This window comes from Cupressus sempervirens, chromosome 9, assembly GCF_028749045.1.
Source record: "Cupressus sempervirens isolate cs-2001-9-10 chromosome 9, ASM2874904v1, whole genome shotgun sequence".
Classification (NCBI taxonomy): Eukaryota; Viridiplantae; Streptophyta; class Pinopsida; order Cupressales; family Cupressaceae; genus Cupressus; species Cupressus sempervirens.
In genome coordinates, this window is record NC_143126.1 from 548,959,676 (window position 1) to 548,983,869 (window position 24,194).

At 34.8% G+C, this 24,194-nt stretch overlaps 1 protein-coding gene across 1 annotated transcript; it reads right to left on the minus strand.

Moving 5' to 3' along the window:
* Positions 1–5,182: 5,182 nt before the first annotated feature.
* Positions 5,183–19,527, minus strand: LOC149539812 (heterogeneous nuclear ribonucleoprotein 1-like). The gene is made up of 6 exons (XM_089801011.1): positions 19,229–19,527; positions 19,054–19,097; positions 18,807–18,970; positions 6,300–6,402; positions 6,011–6,180; positions 5,183–5,917 (listed from the first exon to the last, which is right to left on the minus strand). Exons 1-6 carry the CDS (start codon positions 19,240–19,242, stop codon positions 5,534–5,536), a joined length of 879 nt encoding a protein of 292 aa, XP_089657137.1. The 5' UTR covers positions 19,243–19,527; the 3' UTR covers positions 5,183–5,533.
* Positions 19,528–24,194: the final 4,667 nt, after the last annotated feature.

A 24,194-nucleotide genomic window follows, 5' to 3' on the forward strand; every position in this document is an offset into this window, starting at 1 on the left:
AAAAGGTAAAAATAAGAATAAAATGATCAAACCAGGAAGATGTGAATGGAATAAAAGAAGCAACAAATATTGATGGAGATGAGATCTAGTATAAGGAATCAAACCAAGATTACTAAATATTATCCCTATTTAGAGAAGATATAGATCAAATCAAACAAATCTTACATATAATGACCTTAGTCAAGCATAGATAAACCAAATACTGCTTATAAATTGGCATGAAATATCAATGGATCTTATATATGATATCTTGCTTATGAATAAAAATTATGTTTCTACATGTATGCATGTATTTATTCCATATACCTTGGAGGAAGTAAGATAAGGAGATGCAAATTACCAACTCCTTCAAATTAAATATGTCATCCCAAAGATGGAATTGTCCATGGTTGGACAATCTTGCCTCTTGTGGGTCGAGAGGCGATTTGATTACAACAAATAATGGAATTAGTCATAATTGGGATTTATTATCCCTTGTGGGATAAGGGCAAGTTGTCGCAATCTGAATGTTATAGGCTCTCGAGCTTAGTTGGACTATGTAGACCACCCCAAGGAATTGGATTGGACATAGTTGGACATTTCTACCTCTTATGGGCTAAGTGGTGAGATGATTGCCCAAAGGAATGGAAATTATTTTAGTTTAGACATTACTGTCGATTGTTGAATAAATGCAAGTTGTTATAAGGTGAATTTTATGTGCTCTTGAGCTTAATTGAATTAAGTACTCCACCCCAAAGGATGGAATTGGTCATAATTGTACAATATTGTCTCTTGTGGGTTGAGAGGCAAGTTGATTAATGCAAGGAATGGAATTGGTCATAGTTGGAAACTCCTATTCCCTGTGGAAGACCCCAATGGATGAAACTAGTAATAGTTGGATGTTCTTGTTTCTTGTAGGATAAGAGCAAGTTTTCCATAATGTGAGTGTGATTTGCTCTCAAGCCTAATTAAACTGTGTAACTTACTAGCATCCTATTGAAGCTTCTACCAAGATGAATTTATGTGGAAGATACCAAATGTAAAGTAAAACAAAACAAAAATTGAGGCACTTAATTGTAAATAATGTATTTTGTAACAACTCAAAACATCATCAGTTCATAGGAATGAGGATTATAATCATATTGATTTCAACTTTAGTGGTCTCACTTTCTTACTAGATCCAAATATTAGACCTTCAATTTATATTAGTGACTTATATATTAGATTGTCTTACACCTAGATTTTGATATATTAATCCACTATTAAGTCATAAAGATTGCAATCCTAGTATTGCTAAAATAACTACCCTTATTAGACATTTGAAAATGCTTACATTAGGAGGCACAAGGACGAGACCTGCAATCTCTATGAAAGTAGTGCTTCCAACACCTTTTTTACCTTGTGAGGATTTATGTGATCAACTAATGATTATGCCCACCTCTTTCTAATATAATCGTGTAATAGATGTTATTCATTGTCGCTTGACTTCTCTTGGAGATAAGGACAAAGGCATGTTCCATATTTTGTTTCCTTAATTCAATGTGTTTTCAGCTTCCTTGTGCCTAAAACAAGAGAATTGGATGAATCTCTAACTAGATGAATATGCCTAGATGAAATTAAACAATAGTAGGGGTAGTGTCCTCCCTCGCTAGGTCTCCAAGGATGATTGACCTAGGAGACTAGTAGTGCCACACAATTCACTATTTCACTAAAGATTCTCTACCAACACAAAAGCCTCTCTTTAAATAAAAGATCCAACATAGGTTGACTAAGTCGAGCTTAGACATGATAAAATAAATTTTATTCAAAAATATTATTAATGAACTCTTAGACTAGCCAAAAGTTGATTTTATTATTATTATTTTATTTGTTTCATATTGTTGATATAACAAATAAGTTAAAAGGTGTTATGGGAAATATTTAGAAGGTTGATCAACGATTCTTTAATCAGGTTCATCACAGTGCTTACGTCTTCTAATTGCTTGACCTGAAGAAGTTTTAAGTTGGGATGCTCAAAGATCTCTATTCCTTCCTATTTAGCATCTTCCAATATGAGTCATTTCTACTTCGCTTACTATTTTGTGATCACCTCCCATCTTATAATTGCTTGACCTTAAGCAATTTTTAGTTTGAATGATTTAATATCTTTGTTCCTTCCTATTTAGCATCTTCCAATAGGAACCATTTCTACTCTACTTACTATTTCGAAATCAACTTGTTCCTTAGCCACTACTTCCATACTTAGAATATTGTTCCATATTCTAATATTAATTTTCTTTCATAATCAAGTGGTGTTAATTCCAATGAAGGCACAATATTGTTGTCCCAAAGCCTTCTTAAGGCATGAGACATGAATTGTATTGTGAAATCTATTATTGGGTGGTAATTCCAACTCATAAGAAACCTATCCCACAATTCTTACCACCGGATAAGGACCATAGGAGTAAAGTTTCAACTTTTCTACTCACCTCCCTTAACTTGTGATTGTTTATAGGGTTACAATTCAAAAATAACATCTCACCCACCTTAGGTGTTCTCTTTGTTCAATGTTGACCACTATGTACTTTTTGTTGGTTCTAAGAGTGTGCAAGTTCTCCTTGGGAGCTACCATAATATTCTTGCTTTATTGGACAAGATCAAGTCCACAAAAGAAGCAGTACCATAACCATAGGTTGCCTTGAAGGCTGGCATACTAATCAACATGCAATGAGTGTTATTATAGTAATACTCACCCAAAAGAAACCATTTCATCCATGTTGTCTACTAACCTTTAAATGAATTCTCAAGTATCCCTCAATTCATTTGTTTATTGTTTTGATATAAGCATTTGTTTGTAGATGCTAGTGCTAGGTGTCAATTTTGTCCTTGTCAAACAACATACCTATCGTCAAAACATACTATGGAATTTGTTATCCCTATCACTTACAATTGCTTTTGGCAACCCATGAAGTATGAAAATTTCTTTTTAAAAAAATAGACCACTTTTAGTGCTCTACAATCTAATGACATCGCATGAAAATATGCATGCTTTTTGAATCCATTCACCACTACATGTAAGCAATCCTTACCTAAGACCCTTTCCAAATAGTGATGAAATTCATAGATATGCTCTCCCAATTTTTATTTGGAAAGGGCAAAGGTTGCAATAACTCTTTTTTAACACATGCTCCTTATTTTGTTAATATTATTTGCATTCTCTTACATGTTGCATTACATCCCTTTTTAATCCTTTCCAAGAAAAACATTCCCTCGCTTGTTTAAATGTTATGTAGAAATATGGATGCTTGGCAAGTGGGAAACCTTGGCAAGCTTTTAAAATCCTTTCCTCGAATTCATATTCGAGTGTGATGTAGACTCGTTCTTTGTAAAGCATTAACTCATCAACTATTTTTGACCTATCATTTTATCCCGTGCCTTTCACAATATCAGTAACAAATGGATTTTTGACATACTTAGCTATGATTAACAACCTCTAATCAACATATGAATCTGAAATAGAATGTAAATGAGGTTTTCTAAACAAAGCATGAACCCCCACATTATTATTTCCCTCAACATATTCAATGTCAGAGTCATAGGCCTAAAGTTTACTTACCTACTTTTGTTGTCTATCAATTCAATATTGTGATTGGGCGAGATAGGGTTGGATCAATAAATATAAATTTGTGATGAACACATTTGCACATTTATGTAAGGCATAGACAATATACTTGCATGCTTATTTAATACACAAAAAGTAGTAGTGTTGCGAACAAATTGTACGACTTTGTGGCTCAAAATAAAGCACTAATAAAAATTTATTTCAAATCCAATTAAGACCATTGCATTATTTTTTCTAAGATAAGATAAAATAATGATATTAATGTCCAACAAGAAACCAACAAGAGTCTATGGGACTGAAAGGTACACCAATAGAAGACTACAACAGCAGGAGTGCCAAAATGCCGTCTCGGAAAAGAAAAGAAAACACCAAACAAGAAGCAAGAGAAGGGGGAAAACAACAGGAAGAGAGATAGAAGGATCAACAATTCTTCCTTAGTGCAAAGAAATCCCGCAGAGGGATAAGGCCTAAGAGAAGTTAGATTGTTCTATTTTAGGCCATTCAAGCCATTTTGAGATAGAGGAGTAGAGTTAGAGAAGGGTAGTTTGAAGATTCAATCTACTTAAATATTAGAAGGGCACACCCACCTTGCTCTAGCAGAGCTAGAAGTGCAAGCAAATTTGACCATTTTGATCAATCTTGTTCATTAGCCAAAGCCAGTCATTGAACTTGATAATAGAACCTGGCATATTCTTAGGGTTTGACGAACCTGTGATTTTATGTACCAACAATGTCCCTGATGACACTAAAACAATGCCTTATGTACATCCTCGTCCCAAGCATTGATTTGGTGGTACCCTGAACACAAATCAATCTTCGAGAAGTAGCTTGCTTCATGAAGCTCATCAATTAATTGTCTTCTTACTGAAAGCGCAATAATTAATACACATCCTCATATTTTCATCTTCTTCTTGGCTAGCACTACAGAAAGATGCAAAAAGGCTGAAAATAAACCTGATATGTGTCATCCATTAGTTTCCTTGATCGCCCTCACAATTTCCCCTTGCATACCTTTGGATGACGATAGAGAGTGATTGTTACTGGTTTTGCTCCTTTCAAACTTAATGATACTCTGGAAACCTCTATTAGAGGGCAGTCCCAAGGCAACGTCTTTGTATTTCACATGCTACATTGCATAACTGTATCTTTTGAAAAATTTCAAAAACAACAATAAAATTTTATTTATTAACTATATTATTCAAATGACAAGTGTGAGTATTAATTTGAATTGGTTTTCTTTTCATTCTACATCTCAGAAAATATAGTGCATTATAAAAATATTGTAGAAGTGCCATACAGAAACAGTGTCTCATGACACCGTAACACTGCCCCATTCTCAAAGTCTTGCAAGAACAGATTACGATTCCATTGAACTTGTATGATACAAGAGTCGGCCTAGCATCACAAATTACAAGATATATTACTCACTCAATAATTATTAATTATTAATATTTCTACTCACTAAATGATCATTAATATTTCTATATTGCAATTACCAACAAATTAGAAACGTTTAATCATCTACTAAAGAGTGAGGCTGGCAAACTTATCCAAGGCTAAAAAACCAACATTCCAAATCACATAATGATCTTGAAGAAGAAATACCCTTGAAATTTTATCATCTCATAATTTCTTGACCAAAGTAAAAACATAATAGTATGAATGAAAAGAATACTGCAATTTAATTAACGGAGCATGAGCAAGACTGAAGTAACAGCAGAAGACAGAGTACCCTCAACAACAAAAAATTGTCCTCCACTCAGACCTCACAAATATGTTGTGAATATCATTTAAGATTGTCTAGCCTTCAAACAGTGAAATTAATGAGAATAACAAAACCCCCAGATACATAGTGCATGCAGCTTTGAGTGTTTCATACAGCTGTGAGTGTAAAAGTTCAAGTCCAAAAACAGGTCATCATACAGGATCCTGCCATCAGCTTACTGGCATCTTCTACCTGTTATATGGGTGATACCTGCCACCACTTCGGCCACCACCATAGCCTCCACCAGAGTATCCTCCATAAGCCATACCACCATAACCATCGGGGTCATAACCACCACCAACACCATAACCACCCATCAATCCACCTCCATATCCACCAACATAACCAGCTCCAAAACCACCACCACCATAACCTCCACCATACCCACCAACATAAGCACCTCCATAGCCACCACCATAACCAACAGCTGATCTGTGCCCACCCATGTAGCCTCCATAGCCATCATAGCCATAATCCTCTTGGCCAGCTCCATAACCACCCCTTCCAGAACCAGCACGAGAAGAACGAGAATCTTGCACTGCATTTTTTGGTTCTGCTTTTTTTATCTCAACCTGATATACAGAGCTGGCAACACCTTTTTCAGCATCTAACAGACAAGTCAAAAACAAAATCTAAAGGAAATATAAATTAAGAGATAAACCTGCCTGCTTTCCATCAAATTCATGAGTCTTTCCTTCGGTAAGGATGTCTTCAACTGTTTGCTCGCTATCAAAAGTCACAAACCCAAATCCTCGTGAACGGCCTGTACTACGGTCTTGCATAATTTGTGCCTCAACAACATTGCCATAGCTTTTAAAATAATTCTTGAATTCCTCTGTTGATGACAAGGACTCGATCAGAAATATTTATATTCAGAAAAATCTGATTTTTCCAAATGACATACTGTAAAGAAGCCATTCTCTAGATACTGAGGTTTTTATATGTAATGTTTACCTTCAGAAACCGAAGTGGGCAGACCACCAACAAAGAGTTTCTTTGTCTTTGGCCCCTTAATCAAGTCCATGCTTTCTCTTGGAACCGATCGCTTCACCTCAACCTAAATGTTGGTGAAAATCAAGCAAACATAATATAAGAGGCCAAACTTGAGCATACAAAACTTGCTAAGAACGCCATTATTCATAAATATATTACTGGCGTTCAATTTCTAAGAATAGCTAAACATTAGGCAATCAAAGACATTAAAGATCTAAAATACAATAACAATTACCACAATATTAAAAATATATAAGGAGGTAGGAAGAAGTTTGAGACTTATTTTGCATTGGCATGCTATGCACAAAATTAATGAAAAACAGAGGGTTAGTAGGTACAATGAAACAGGTAATTGTAGGTGGGTGAATCAAGTTTTAAAAGATAAATCCCACACTGCAAGAGAAGACATATAAGAGGCTTAATCAGTTCACAAAAAAATCTCTCTAAAAATTAGCCCTCTTGAACTGAAAAACTTGATAAATGGAAAAAACGACTTTATCAAACAACAATGGCATTGTCCAGCATAAAGGATTGAATGAACAATAAAATTAAGAGTAATGATGATCAATTTGTGCTGCATTTATTTTGAACTGCATTTAAGCCAGTATATACAAAAAAATGACAAGTAAACGTGTAGACAGACAAAAATAGTGATTCAAGAAGAATGTGAACTTTGCTTGTTGGTAACCATGCACAGTGGAATTATGCAACTCAAATATTTAGCACTTCAAAAAGAATCAAAATGAACTGAACAAATAAAAAACCAGATAGTTTGTGGATTATGAATGAAATATACTGGCAAAACCTAAGAAGCCAAGTCATTTAATGAAATGTCCCTTTCTCTGATTTTATATAACATTTCAAGCCTCTAATCAGATTTTCAAAATCAAACAACCGATATTACAAAGATCTACCAATTTCTCAATAGACCCCAAATCGGGTATGTCCGAAATAGTGCCAAAAAACTTCACAACTTCACATATCATTAATAAATCTGAAAATGGACATTTTTACAGAAATTTCAGCAACATAATGGCCTACAAAATGACATTTCCAAATCTATATAGCATTTACACAACAGCTCCCAAATGTAGGACAAAAACCATGCTCATCGGGCTCCCGAAATTAGCACAAAAATGCCCGGAAACACCACAAAAACACTAATAATCTATCTCAGAAGTTTAACCACGTCCCAATACATATATTCAGCTTTATTTTAACATCCTAAAGTCTGAAATACAGCAGCAACCCAAACTGATATGAAATACTCAACCTGAAACACCAAACTCTTACAAAAAACACACTCGAAAACTCACAAATCTGCATTGTTCAACACAAAGGCAAACTCTGCATGAGCATGCACATGGAATGGCTTCAAACTCCCGTCCTTAGCCTTCCTGGAAACCTGAAAACTCCCGTTCTTGGGTCTCCTTCTCCACAGGTTTGGCAGCCTCTGAAAAACAACAAAGAAATGAGCAAAAATCAAATTTTGGAATGAGTCCAAAATGCCTCCAAACCCCTTAAAAGAGGGCATAAACCTAACTCACGTCACAAAGGGGTTAATAAAATATAATTTAATAATAATTTTTATTTATTAGTCCATTGGTTTCCAAAGATTAGCCCTTTTTGCCGAAACTTCACCTTTTTGAAACCTGCCTGCCTTAGCAAAGTTTATTATTTTTAATTATTTGAAAAAGGGACATGACAAGTCCTCCCCTCCCAAATATTGCTTGTCCTCAAGCAATAAAGGTTGGAATTCTCAAAAATATGTGCTCCTTCCCAAGTTGCATCCTCTAGTGGTAATCCTTTCCATTTGACCAAATGCTCTATGACGCTCCTGTTTCTCAATCTTTTCTCTCTTGTATCCAAAATCTCTTCTGGTATCAAAACTAATTTCCCTTCATCATCAAGAGGTGGTAATTCTGTAGATACTACGGTTTGCTGGCCTAGAACTTTCTTTAGGCAAAATTTAAGAAAATATTATGTATTTTTCTGTTTGGTGGGAGCTCCAATTCATAAGCTACCTCTCCTACCTTCTTGATGATTTTATAAGGCCCATAGAACCTTGGCTTGAGTTTCTCTGCCCCACTCCTCTTCAAAGTGCTTTGCTTATATGGCTGCAACCTAACAAATACCAAATCTCCCACCTCAAAAGATCTTTCAATCCTTTTCCTATCAGCATATAACTTTTGTTGGTTCTGTGTATGTTGTAAATTATCCTTGAGGGAGTTTATTATGTCTTGGCTTCGCTTGACGAAATCACTTGCTGCAGGTACTCTGCTATCGAAAAGTATTAGATCAACAAAGAAAAGGGCATCATAACCATAAAGAGCACGAAAAAGAGGCATACCAATAGACATGTGATGAGATGTATTGTAACCATATTCCCCTAGGTGTAACCATTTCACCCAAGCATGTTGTTGATTTGAAACATAGTTCCTCAAATATCTCTCTATCCATTTATTAACTATCTCTGTTTGAGGGTGATAGCTAGTACTGGGAGTGAGTTCAGTTCCTACCAAATGAAAGAGCTCCTTCCAAAAAGAGCTGAGGAATCTACTGTCCCTGTCACTAACAATGTTTCTAGGCAAGCCATGTAATCTAAAAATTTCCTTAAAGAACAATTCGGCCACTTGTGATGCCTTGAAATCAGATGTGATAGGAAAGAAATGTGCATACTTAGTTAATCTATCTACCACCACATATATGCAATCCTTACCTTGAACCTTGGGCAACCCAGTGATGAAGTCCATGGAAATACTTTTCTATTTCTGTTCAGGAATAGGAAATGGCTGCAACAACCCTGCAGGAAAATTTTGCTCCCTCTTGCTTTGTTGGCATACCATACATTCCTTAATGTGTTTAAGGACATCCTCCTTCATACCCTTCCATGAAAACCGCTCTCGAATTTGCATGTATGTCTTGAAGTATCCCTGATGACCAGTCAAAGGTGTGTCGTGAAAGGCCCTCAATATTCTCTCCTTAGTTTTTGATCCTGGCACTAAGAAGATCCTGTTCTTGTAATAAATCAATTCATCAACAACCTTGTACCTGTTATCATCCACTAACTTATCTAAAATCTTGGTGGCAAAGGAATCTTTAGCATACTCTAAAATTATGGAGACTTTCCAATCAGCGGAGATAGATGATAAGGAACACAAAGTGGGCTTTCTTGAGAGAGCATCAGCAACCACGTTATTCTTTCCTTTCATGTATTCAATATCAAAATCATAAGCTTGCAATTTGCTTACCCATTTTTGTTGACGATCATTCAAATCCCTTTGGTTCAAGAAGACCCTGAGGCTATTATGGTCTGTCTTTACAATGAATCTCCCTCATACCAAATATTGTCTAAACTTATGAAGTGCATGCATGATTGCCAACATTTCCTTATCATAGATGGAGTAACCTTTCTCTGATTGATTCAATTTTCTACTCTCAAATGCTATTGGATGTCCCCTTTGAGTTAGGACAGCCCCTATACCTTCTCCAGAAGCATCACATTCAACAACAAAAGGGAAAGAGAACTCTGGAATTGCAAGCACAGGGCATGAACTCATTACCTCCTTATGCTTATCAAATGTTTTTTGTGCCTCTTCTGTCCAAACAAAAGCTCCTTTCTTTGTCAAATCAGTCAAGGGGGCAGCAAGCTAAGAAAATCCCTTGGCAAATCTCCTATAGTAGCTACACAACCCGAAGAAACCTCTCAACTGTGTAAGATTAGTGGGTGGAGGCCAATCCAAAATTGCCTAGATTTTTTGTTGATCAACCTGTACTCCTTTAGAACTTATAATATGTCCCAAATATAAGATCTCTGTCAAACCAAACTCACATTTAGATAGCTTAGCATAGAAGGATTGTTGCTCCAAGATTCCCAAAACAGTGTCTATGTACTTTAGATGCTCTTATCATATTTTATTGTAAATCAAGATATCATCAAAAAATACCAAAACAAATTTTCGAAGATGCTGGCTGAATACCTTATTCATACAAGATTGGAATGTTGCAGGTGCATTAGTGAGGCCAAATGGCATAACAAGAAATTCAAAATGCCCATAGTGACATCTGAAAGCAGTCTTTTCCACATCTTCACTCCTCATTCGGATTTGATGGTACCCTGATCTTAAGTCAATTTTTGAGAAGTATACAGCACCATGTAACTCATCAATGAGTTCATCTATGCGTTGTATGGGATACCTATTTTTTATGGTCTTCTTGTTTAGAGCCCTGTAGTCTATACACATTCTCATTGTAACATCCTTTTTCTTGAGAAGTACCACAGATGATGCAAATGGACTAGAGCTAGGCCTTATGAATCCCATGTCCAGGAGTTCTTTAATAGTTTTTTCAATTTCTTCCTTATAACCTCTTGGATGGCGGTATGGGGTTGTTATAACTGGTTTGGCACCCTGTTCTAACTCTATAACATTCCCAAAACCTCTATCTGGTGGTAATCCTGGAGGCAAGTCATTGAAAACTATACTGTGCTTATCAAGAATATTTTGAATTTCAAAATGGAAATTACCTTGATTCTTTGGAGAGCTTGTTGGATGGATTATGACTCCTGCTGCCCATGCTACTTGTCCTCTTCAAAAAGTCCTCTCCATCCTCTTTGCAGAGACCGCCTTAGGTGCTCCATTCGATAAACCTCTCAATATGACTTCTTTCCCATTGGAATGAAATTTAAACTCCATAGTTTGATGGTTCATGTAATAGCCTCCAATAGAGTGCAACCATTGAACACCCAATACAAGATCTGTCTCCCCAATACCAACCACATAGAAGTCATCACATAACTCATAATCTCCTAAAGTCATCTTGAGTTGTTTCACCACCCGTGTGCAAGGCATAGTGAATCCATCAGCTACAGTAACATTGAATCCCTCAAAATCTTCTGCTTTAAGCCCTCTTTTCATGACAAATCTCTCATCAATAAAATTGTGAGTTGCCCCACTATCAAGAAGAACTATCAACCTTTGCCCTGCTAGTACCCCTCGAATTCGAAAGGGATGGTATCTTGGGACTCCTAATAATGTTGCTAAAGTCCCATCCTTGCTGATTTCTTTTTCTTTCTCTTCTTCTACCTCCTCCTTAGTATCATAAAATTCCTCATGCTCATCTGAATCAGATTCTGAAGCAACTTCAATATAGTGCACTTGACCTTTCCCCAAACATCTGTGTCCTGGAACCCATGGTTCTCTACAAGTAAAACAAAGCTTTTTTCTTCGTAATTCACTCCTAATCTCTTCATCTACCTTCTTTTTTGCCACATTTATCACATCTTTTGGTGGTAGTGTTGGGAAAGTCTTTTTCTGAAAATTTCTCTTATGTTGCCAAAGATTTGGGGGTTTTTGATTAGTGATTGATTTCATAGGCACGCAAGTTTCAAGTTGCAAGCTTCTTTTGATAGCTTCCTGTAAGGTTGAGGGTGAGAAAACCTTAACTAAACCCTTAACAGAATCTTCTAAACCATCAAGAAAAAGATAAACAATTCTCTTTTCACTCATATCAGGTACCATAACAGCCACTTTTTGAAACTCTTCTATATACTCATTAACTGATTTGGTTTGCTTCAACTTTGAAATTCTTTAAAGTACTCATCATCATCCTTGAGGTCAAATCTATCTATCACTCTTTGACTGAAATCATCAAATGTAGTTACCTGATCATGACCTTGAGTAGTCATTCCATGATACCACCAATCATAGGCTGCATCTTCCAAGTGTAGACTTGCAAATTGAACAGCATCACTCTCCTTCGTGGGGTTAAGTGTGAAGAAAGTCTATAATTTTTGTAGCCATGCTCTAGCTAAAATTTTATTTGTTCCATCAAAAGTAGGTGCTATAAACTTGCTTATTTTATTTTTGAGCTCTCTTCCACTTATGTCATGCTCCCTCCTGTTCTCTTTCTTGGGCATCAAAGTGTTCATCATATCCACATATTCTCTAAAAGGAACCAAACTACGAAAGTCATCATCTAAGCCATTGTAAGTAGCTCTTAATGCAATCAAGTTACCTTTAACCTCTTCCACGGGATTAATGGCTAGATTTGGTACTGGTGGCTCATCTGCAGCCAAGAAAATAGTTTTGGTTGATTTAGATGGTGTGGATTTCAAATTTCTTGGCTCCTCTGAAATGCTCCCTTTCTCATTAATAGATGCAACTCCTTGTAGTTTTTCTATCAATATTCGCAAAGCCTCTCTAGTTTCTGCCAAACTATCCACTGTTTGCTTCTGAGTATTTTGGATGTCTTGGAAGAATTTCTTTGCCATCTCATCTGGATCAGCCATACTTTTCCCTTCCTTGGGTTTTGTACTTTTACTTTCAACTAGAGGTTTGATCAAAATTTCTTTATTCTTTTCTCGCTGCAAATATCTTTTTTCTCTTTCACTTAGTTGCATGCGACCATAAATTTTGACATGCAACTGATTAGAAGCAAGATGCAAGCATAAATTATGACATGCAAGATCTGGGTAGTTGTCAAAACTGACATGCAAACTTCTACAAACTCTCAGGCTAGCAAGATCATTGCTCTGATACCACTGAAATGTCCCTTTCTCTGATTTTATATGATATTTCAAGCCTCTAATCAGATTTTTAAAATCAAACAACCGATATTACAAAGATCTACCAATTTCTCAATAGACCCCAAATCGGGTATGTCCGAAATAGTGCCAAAAAACTTCACAACTTCACATATCATTAATAAATCTGAAAATGGACATTTTTACAAAAATTTCAACAACATAATGGCTTACAAAATGACATTTCCAGAACTATATAGCATTTACAAAACAGCTCCCAAATGTAGGACAAAAACCATGCTCATCAGGCTCCCGAAATTAGCACAAAAATGCTCGAAAACACCACAAAAACACCAATAATCTATCTCAGAAGTTTAACCACGTCCCAATACATATATTCAGCTTTATTTTAACATCCTAAAGTCTGAAATACAGCAGCAACCCAAACTGTTATGAAATACTCAACCTGAAACACCAAACTCTTACAAAAAACACACTCGAAAACCCACAAATCTTCACTGTTCAGCACAAAGGCAAACTCTGCATGAGCATACACATGGAATAGCTTCAAACTCCCGTCTTTAGCCTTCCTGGAAACCTGCAAACTCCCGTTCTTGGGTCTCTTTCTCCACAGGTTTGGCAGCCTCTGAAAAACAACAAAGAAATGAGCAAAAATCAAGTTCTGGAATGAGCTCAAAATGCCTCCAAACCTCTTAAAAAAGGGCATAACCCTAACTCACGTCCAAAAGGGGTTAATAAAATATAATTTAATAATAATTTTTATTTATTAGTCCATTGGTTTCCAAAGATTAGCCCCTTTTGCCGAAACTTCACCTTTTTGGAGCCTGCCTGCCTTAGCAAAGTTTATTATTTTTAATTATTTGAAAAAGGGACATGACATTTAACAGGAAAGAGAGGATAAAATTACTATTGGTGACCAAAGGGCGGACCATAGTAAATCAGTGACAAAAGGACAGAACAAATTGAAAAGCGGGGAGGGAGAATGATATCTTCCCACAACTAAAAACTGTACTCAACAGTGCAGTTCTTAGCTAAGGGAACATAATTAGAACAGTAACCCAAGGATACATGAAGATCCATCTTCGACCCTGCAAGCTGACATCCCCTTCCCCTACGCATTTCGAAGTTGTAGATACCCACACTGTCCCCGTCTGGAAACTTGGGTTAAATGCCACATGTTGTTTGGGGACACTTAGCTGTCTCCCCTGGCCAAGGCCTATTTTGACTTTAAAAAAGAAAAAAAAGCATATTTTCTCTTCTAGTGTGGTGTCAAAGTTCCACAAGCACTCCCATGCCACAATAAAACCCTAAAATGACCTAAAAATTTAAAGCTAAAACAAAACACCAACCATCAACCATTTTGCCTTTTTTTTTGCATTCATTTACTTGGTTTTTGCTCCTTGTGAGTATTTGGTCCTTGGAGAAGAGATCAGACGAATTAAGAGGAGAGATAGGACTAATTGGAGGAAATACAGGACTGAGTTTCGTGTTGCTTCAAGTCTGAAACAACTTCTCAGCTGTATATCTGAAGCTACAGCCAAGGTATGCCAATGTTTTTAGTTATCTAAGTCTTTAGCTTGTTAGTAAATTTGTAGATTGACAAACATTTTCATTGAGTTGATTTCAGACTTTCAACCACAAAATGAGTGGGAGCAATAGTGACAGCTACAAGCTAAGTCACAAGGTCTGAATTCAAAATTGAGTTCGTCAATCATAAAATTCGGATGAAATGCCGCAAGGGTAATAATTCAGGAAAATATCAACATTAAATTTAACTTTTATAATTTTATTTTTTAAAATATTAGTAATATATCCACAAAATTATCAAAATAGTTTGACATTGCTAAAAAAATTAACTAAATAACTCAATATTATTTTAAAATAAAGTAATATTATTATAAATGACAATATTCTATTAAATATCATAAAATCTGGATGAAGTTCGGAAAGGGTAAAAATTCGCTGAAATATGATGAGCCCTTCTCTTATATTATTTGATAGTAAATCACAGCTTCTTTGTGATTTCACATGTTTTTACTTTTTTGGATCTCACTTGTTCTTTTGAGATATTGTATGCAGTTCAGGGTCTTGGATTGCACTTGCATCAAATGACGTTCTAATACTGTGCTCAATTGGAGTTTTGGATGAAGATCAATGATGGAAACTTTTATGATAGTTTTTGGCTTGGCTCTTGGTTTTTGTCTCCGACACCAAACAATGAATTGTATTCATATGAGTTTTGGCCTCTTTGTAATCACAATATTCTCGATTTGGGAACCATAGAGACAAGATTCATTAGCGTTCATAGATACTCTCTCTTGATGCAATATTTCTTCTTCTGCATCCTTTTTGTATTAGGCAATGATCAGAGTTTTTCTTTTCTAGTGCTTTTCTCCAAGAGCTATTTTGAACCAGTGATTATAAATATACTGTTTCGCCATTAAAAAAATCACTGAACTTTGAACTTCATAGATGAAAATCAGCGTATCCTATGACTTAGGTTAGGAGGGTAGTAAAAGTGAAAATGAGTTATAACAAAATATCAGCAAACACTTCTTCTACTTCTGAAAATCAAACCTCGGTGTTCATTCCACAAGACAAGTATGCATGCCCTTCACCCTCTCTCCAAAAATTTGCAAAAGACCCGGGAAACCAAGTTTCAATTTGCCATGAATGTGAGAACCAACAAGCTTAAAAATAAATGGTACAATAGGAAGTGGCTTTGTCATGTTTGCAACACTCAACAATAGTAGGGCTATAGGCCATCAACTGGGTAAGAGTGAAAAAGTGTTGAAGAGTCTGTTACAAGTAAGAGTGGAAAAAGTGCTAAAGTTTGTAACATTGGAATAGTAGGTTGAAATGGCACAGTTGGCTAAGCCACTAAAATGAGTGAGGATAAAATTCTTACCAACTCACAATAAGAAACATTCATCCACTGATTTGCATGTCTCTTCCAAACTATAATTTAGAAAAAGTTCCCATAGAGGGAAAAGGAAGACCATTGTCAATGAGAAAAAATCATAGTTACACCGCCCTGGGAAACAGGAGACAGCGGGATGGCGGGACAAGTTTCCGAGACAAGGGGACAAAGGATCCTTGATTTGGGGACAGCGAGGGGGCGAGGGACGGGGGGTGTCGAGGGGGAGCAAGGGTGTATATATTATACATATGGTACTTAAAAGCTAGTTATGAAAATATGTACTATAATTATACAATATAACTTGATATAATCATATAAAGATGTAAAAAATAGTAAACTTAAACAATAAAAAATTAAAATTGAACATTGCATTGAAGTTTTGAACTAGAACATCGTGATTCATGATCACATGACAAACAAACAATGGACATTGACATTGAACATCAGCAAATATTAGTCTATATATTAGTCTTCAGATCAATGGTATGAGTATCTAGGTTCTACTATCTAAAAGTAATCAATAATCATATGAGTCATGACATAAAGATGATTACAATAAGTATCATGTGCCATGAATCATGAAATCGAAATCAGTATATAATATTATAATGCAAACAAAAACTAAAAGTCTCCCCGCACCCACAATAAAGGAGACTCCGTCACATCCCCCCGCAATAAAGGAGACTTCATTGGTTCCCCCTGCAATAAAGGAGACTTCCTCGTGTCCCCCCGCACCCACACAAAGGAGACGTCTCCCAATCTCAGAGACGTCTCATTGTCTCTGGCGGAGATGGCGCTCTAAGTGGCATCTCGAGCACGCACATCCCCCTATCCCAAGGACGTCCCCGTCTCCGAGACGACCCCATTTGGGGGGGGGAGACACGTCCCCGTGTTACACTAGAAAAAATGCGTATGAAGTCATGAATATGCAAAAAACGTAAACGTAAACAAGATGATCATTCCATAGCCAATTGTTTTATAAACATGCTCTTCCATTTCATTTGACAATGTCACCTTATTTCAAAACTATTTTGTGAGATCTATTGACAATTGCATCCTCATAAACACTCCTTGGAGAACATAGATTGTGCATCTCCAACCTTGACAAACATCATTTAAACGCAATCACGATAATGGAAGAGATGACACAAACATGGATTAGGATTGGTCATTACATTGTCATAGATGGGTGGATTGATATTCGACATAGGTCACTCATTAATATTATCGTTACATGTTGTGTTTGTTCATACTTTCTTAGAGCTACTAATTGTTTTGGGAAACTTAAGGACGTTAATTTCCAATCTGCCATTTCAAAGTAAGCCATAGATTTTGCCAACTAATGTTGTGCCAAATGCAACTTGTGTTTGTAAGTTATTTTGAAGAATGAGAACACATATGAACATATTTATTGAACTTCATATTGTGCACATGCTTTAAATAATGCTTTGAAAGAGACTGATAAAATAGATTGGGTGAAGGTAACAATGGCAAGTTTGTACATAAACATCACACTTCACTATGTCAGTATTCAGATAACAATTCCTCAAACCAATTGAGAATAGATATGCTAGCTATTGTATTTTGTTAGAGAGAATGTTGAAGTGCAAGATGCTCTACAATGCATGGTTATTTGTGGAGATTTGCAAAAAGCGAGCTCAATCAAGATAAAAGAAGAGAAGGTAGTTAGACGAAGAGTGCTTAATGACACCTCGTGGGCCAATATCAAGTAACAAATCTGAAAATTTGATTCTTTTGAGTTTATTACACTGTTTTACTTTGTATCTTATAATTTTTAAATTTTAAATGCTGCTTTCAGGCATATTTTCTCTACCATATCACCAGTTGCTGGGTTAATACACTATACAGATATAGAATTTCATGGCCAAGGAGAGATCTATGAGACTTTTGCAGCACACTTGATCAGATGAAGCGAGCAATTCATCAAAAGGACAATGAATTGCAATTGTATAAGGAGCATACTACAAAGAGGTGGAACAAAATGAACACTCCTCTTTATATGCTTGTCTATGCTCTTAATTCAAAATGGAATGCACCTAGAGCTAGCCGAATGCTTCCTCTAAAGGATGAAGATGTGATAGAGGAGCTAATAGAAGCCCTTCTTAAGCCGTATAATAACAATCAAGCACCCATTCTTCAAGAGCAGTGGCTTCAGTTTGTCAATCTTCAAGGTTTTAAATTCTGCAGACCAAAGGCTAGGAAAAAAAAGTGTCACTATTGGTGGAAATTTTATGGAAAGGACAAACTGAATTTGAAACAACTTTCCATTCATTCAATCTCACAGATTGCTAGTTTCTCTACTTCAGAGAGGAATTGGTCAACCTATCACGATATGCATTCCATTAATAGAAACAAACTTTAAAAACAAGCTACAAAACTAGTTGCGATTCATAGTGCCTTGAGACCTGAAGGCCAACCCACATCAACAGACTCCAGTAGCACAATGGGATGTTGATCCGGAAAATGTTAGGTAGATGTCAATCCTTGGGATTTTTTGTAGACTATTTTATTTTGATGACTGAGACTTTTAGCTACTTGTTTCAGACTAGGCCATGGTTTTTGATGTTTGAGAATACAGTGCTTTATTTATATTGATTATGTTGCTATACCATGATTATGTTGGTGCATCAGTTACTGATGCATCACAATTTCTCTCTCTTTGGAAAATGGCACTTGAACTACCTCTCCTTTTAGAACATAGCAACAATATCAATTAAGAACTCGCATACCATGCAGATAGTAGCACAATGATTCAAGAAAACTGTCATGGGGAGTCAAAGCACCAATTTGGTAAAGGAAACCCTGAGTTTAAAAGAAGGCATATTCGCCATATGTTTCATATACTGTCCATATACCCTGAGCAGCACTGAATTTGAACATGTGCCTCCTTTATAAAGACGAACAGCCTTCAGCACTGGCCATCATGATTTAAAATGAGGGTGCAATGTAGAATAGAAAGAATTAGGAATTTAGCACAACTCACAGTTCTTCCATCCAATGTGTGAGTGTCACGCATGACAGAGTCCACAACAGAAGGGTCGGAATAGGTCACAAAGCCAAATCCGCGAGGGTGACCAGTACCTCGATCTTTCATTATCACGGAGTCTATTATTTCCCCATACGTTTTGAAATGCTCCACCATTTTCTCTGCGCCACCATTAACAATATGAAAACCCTAAATACAAATCTCATTGCAATCCAAAATACTTTTTTTTTTTTATCACAAATACCTGTAGTGGTTTCCCATGAGAGTCCTCCAATGAAAAGTTTTGCTCTATATGAACAAGAGGTATGTTTATGTTAGTCAATGACAAACTCCAGAGGCTACTCTATTACAATCTACGTTATGCAATGCTATGAGCTTTCCTAAAAAATCAAGAGCTAAGGCGAACTGAGGCAACTAACCCTGAAGATTTCATGGTGGTGCTTTTGGAGGCCCTTATCACTCCCGCTCTCTGTCTTAAATATATACTTCTCGCTACTAGTATTCCCTACTATTCCCTCGCCTTTCTCCTCATTCCTCGTACTCTGAAAAATCAGCCGAATACTTCATCGTTTCGAATCCCGCCTCTTTTAGTTTTTAGGGTTTGCAATCGCGTAAAATTAAAACCAGCGATTTGCCCAGGGAACGTTTAAACGGCAAACTAAAAAGCATAGCTTACGGGTAAACAGCAAGTTAAAAAGCATCGCTTAATGGCTAATCTCAGTGCATGTGGGGTCCAAATTGGCTAATTTATTCTCAAATAGAAAACCACCCACTAGCGGGCTAACTAGCCAACTAAATCTTCTTTTATATAATTTTTTTATTAAATAAAAAAAAGTGTCGTAAAATAAGTTATAAATTATTTTTAAATCGTCAAAATTAATTTATTTGGAGAATTTCATTGACTGCATAGATGCTTCTTAGGCATTGCGCCACTTTAGCCATTACATTTACCTCCATTGACCGTCCAAAAAAACTAGGATTCAATAGTTGAACAGGGTCCAATAGTCAATCACCCTATCATGAACATAGAGTCCAATCTTCCAACACATTTTTACTATATATTGTAATTAATTGATCTATTTATAAATTACAAAAATCCAAACATTGATAAAAAATATACCAATGCCTGAAAACTTATAAATGTTATAGAAAAAATAAATATATGAATTCATTAATGAGTGACATAAATAACTTCTTGTCTTAAATAAAAAATCATAGTTATTTCATATATGTGTGTCACTCTAAACATAATATGCTCAATGAAATAAACATTGACATCTCAGTCTACAAATACTACTATTATGTGTACAACTATTAGGGTAACAATGTAGATGCATAGAGTAAATCATATCAATAATATGTCTCATCACAAATATAAATGATGAATACTAATAAATGATTTGTATTTTCTTAAGAAATGTGTGAGATTGTCAAAAACTTTTAGTGTGCAACTAATGGTCCCTTTGTGTTGGTTATAGGTTGTACTTTATATAATAATATGTTATTTTTATAACAACAAATAAATTATTTTTTGTTGAAGTATTTGTTCTTTTGTGTTATATATAGCAAATATTTATAATTAATAATAACAATTTGGTCCATTTAAGTTACATATATGTTACATATCATATAGTTATACAATATTCTATTACCAACAAATGATAATTTTAAATTCAATTATTAGATATTTTTAGATTAAGCTTTGGTCAAATGTTTAAAAAGTCATTTTTTGGACACATCTTACTAGATGCACTATTTTAATGAGTTGTGTGATGAGTCATAAGCTTCAAACTTTAGTTGTAGGTAGTTCAATGTCCATTTTACATTTCTAAAAAAAATAAAGATCTTACGATATCCCATGTAGCAGTTACATGTTGACAAAGTTAACCCTCGCGACTACTAATAGTTGTTACCTTTTACACTAATACAAACTCACTTCCATTGACCATTCAAAAAAATCTCAATACCTGCACAAAAACATGCCAAAAAATTGTTACCTTTTACACTAATACAAATTCACTTTACATGGGCAGTTATTGGTACAAACATGTTTATAATACAACATTATTGCACTAAAAAAGTGACATGTGTATTGATTAAAAAAAATATTGGTGCACACAATTACATATTTACATGGTTGGTTTCAAATTACATAGTGATTATATCTATGTTCACTTTACATTACATTCATGTGCACATATGCACGATTATAGGTGCATTACATTTTGTTTTACATACAAATATGCACAACTATTGGTGCATAATCAATTTTTTTGCATTCTCTTATGTGCATAGACTGGAAACAAATGTGGCAGCTTCTAGAATTTAACCCAACTTTGATTGGTACTTGCATGTACAACTAATGGTGTAAGACTCACCAATTGAATTAAATTAAACAGATGAAAGCACAACAAATGAAATTTATTAAGTAGATGAATGCATAACAAAGAAAACATGAATAATATTAATTTGAATCCAGAAATTCATCACATGAAACGAACATTAAATGCAATTCATTGTATGAAACGACTGATCACTTCCCAACACAACTCAAAATTCAAATTGACAAACCATTCCTTCTATGTCAAAATTCTTATAAGAATGATACAATGTCACGTTGGTGTCTTTGAAAATTCCTTGTCTTAACTCTCACGATTTATTCTCTGTGGTTTGCAAATTATCTACGATTGTTCAGGTTCATAACATATTGTTCAATTCATGTTTATTTCCTATTTTAGTGGTTTAAATGCACGTTGTTTTCCAAGTTTCATTTCATATTATAGTGGTTTGAATGCACGTTCTTTTCCAAGTTTTAGTGTTTGTTCTACATCATTTCACCAATTTTGATTCCTTCCAAATTACATTTTTAATCTACATTTATTGCTTTGCCTCCTACATTTATTTTCCATGGTCTAAATTTATCCATGCTTATTTTGCAAATTGATAGCTTCTAAATAAATTAAAGAGATCAAATTTCCATGATTATTTAGAAGCTACTACATTGATTTGTTTCTAGATTCAACCATGTTAAGATTTTTACCATCAACATTTTGAATCACACAATGTGATCCATCATCGGGATGAAGGAGAGTAAGAGATGTGATTTGTTTTACGTCTCTAGCTCTCTTTCATCTTGATGATTGATCACATAGTGTGATTTGAAATGTTAATGGTAAAAATCCTAACACAATGGAATCGAGAAACAAATCAATGTAGTAGCTTCTAAATAATTAATTTTATCTAGTTTTACTGCTTTGACTGCTTGTAAAAAATGTATTTTATACAATTTTACTGCTTTGACTACTAAGTGAATGTTGCATGATCATTATTAATCTATTTATCTTTGTTGTGTTCTCCTTATTCCCTATTGTTGTATGCAAAATGTTGGCCACCATAAATTGCAATGTAAGTTATTTGTCTAATTTAATAGCTTTCATTGCATGAATATTTTCAAGTTTTGATGTTTTTAGTATTTATTGTCCATGCTTAATGAATGCTCTTGACTGCTTAGTGTGTAAGCTTGATGAATGGTTTATTGTTGTGTTGAACGTAAGTTGAAAACTATATGCCCTTCTTCTGTCATTATCAATGAGTAGACTACTAAATGTTGTCTACATAATACACATTTACTTTTATAATGTATTCGTTGATGATATGCACTACTCATTCTATAAAGTTGTCTTCATTGTATTAATCCTCCAAAGTTGTATTCACAATGTTGTCTTAATTCTCTATTATTTTAAATGAAAACCCAACTATTCCATGTCCATTTCTATAATGTTGCAAATCAATACATTATGAAACTAACAGTGCATTATGTCAAATTAGTTAGTTGATGTTCTCAGTTATGAAATGTAGTTGAGTAACTCTGCAAAAAGCACAATTATTTTTATGATGTATTCACATTGCTGCCAATGAATACATTACAAAACTAACCTTGCATAGTGCAAATAAAGTAATATAATGTCATCAATGAATTTATGAACTTGTTAATCTACTTGAGTTGTGACCATTATACTTCGTGATTTCACATCGTTGTCTTTCTTTTGTCATGTTCTCAATGAATACCCAACAATTCCCTCTTCATTTGTAGAATGTTGTTGATGAATACAGTACACATCTATCATACCATTTTCTCAATTAATTTTGTACTGGTCTACACATATACATTACAAAAGCAATTCAACCAACTGCTATGATAGGTATCTAATGTATTCATTGAAATAGAATGCTAGATAAAGAAACTGAATTTATCCAATTAAAAATTACTTTTTGTGTCAATGAATGTCCACTTTATAATGTGAACCTATACACTAGGTAGAAAATGTGGTGATGGGGTCATTTTAGTTAAAACACCTTGTCCCTAGTAGAGATCAAAACCTCATGTTATTCAACTCCACTATGGCCCTAAATTAACCATGACTAACATTATTACCTTGAACAGTGACATGTATTACCATTCACCAAATATTACGTTACTACCAGCAGTTAACACATTTACTAAGGAAAATTTACCCTAAACCGATTCATTTTCATCATGTAGTTGTCACTCACAGAGCTCTCGCTAATGATTTCCCCCACTTCTATCTCTACCATTTTGCTCAACCTTTTTATTCTTCTACATTTGTTGGTATTTATCATTCACTTAGTTGTTCCATGATTATCCTACAACTTTTATTGTATGTCTTTGGGGTTTAATCGTGAAATTATTGCATGTAATGTGAGATAAAGTAATAATTTGATAATATGGTAAAGATATGGTATAGAATGTTGAAAAAATCATATCTTTTTGTTGTGTTTGTTGCAAATGTTTGTAGCATCTTGCAAGTTTCAGGAGCAATATGGGGTTTTCCATGTGTTTGTTTTTTCTTTTATTTATCATTCACTTAGTGTTTCCATGATTATCCTATAGTTTCTGATTTATGTCTTTCGGATTTCACTATGAAATGATTGCATGTAATGTGAAAGAAACTAATAATTTAAGAAAATAGTAAAGATATAGTGTAGGATGTCAATAGAATCATTGATTAATGTTGTATTTTTTGTGAATGTTTGAATTATCTTGCAGGTCTTGATAGAAATATGGAGTTTTGATTGTGTTTATAATTATCTTTGACATAATTACCAAAATTGTTGCTACTGGTGTCAATGAAGGAAATCATTACAACAAAATGTATATGAAAATAGACGAAATGTTTAAAGGATTCTTTGAATTGATGATTTATTTATGATTAACATTTATAGGATGTGATTAAAGGGTGTGTAATCATTGAGGTTAAGGGTTTTTGATCATTGGATGTGCAACAATTGAAATAAATAAGTAGTTTAAATGATCAATTAATTGTCTACATTGTCCTAAATAGAGAGTAGTTATTTGTTCTACTT

Bases quoted from the DNA above. Each gene is read 5' to 3' on its own strand.
- LOC149539812 (XM_089801011.1), bottom strand. The intron at 18,971-19,053 runs GTATTTGTGATA...ATGGTGGCGCAG, and splicing joins CTCATGGGAAACCACTACAG to AGAAAATGGTGGAGCATTTC. The intron at 6,403-18,806 runs GTGAGTTGTGCT...ACCAACATTTAG, and splicing joins ACACATTGGATGGAAGAACT to GTTGAGGTGAAGCGATCGGT.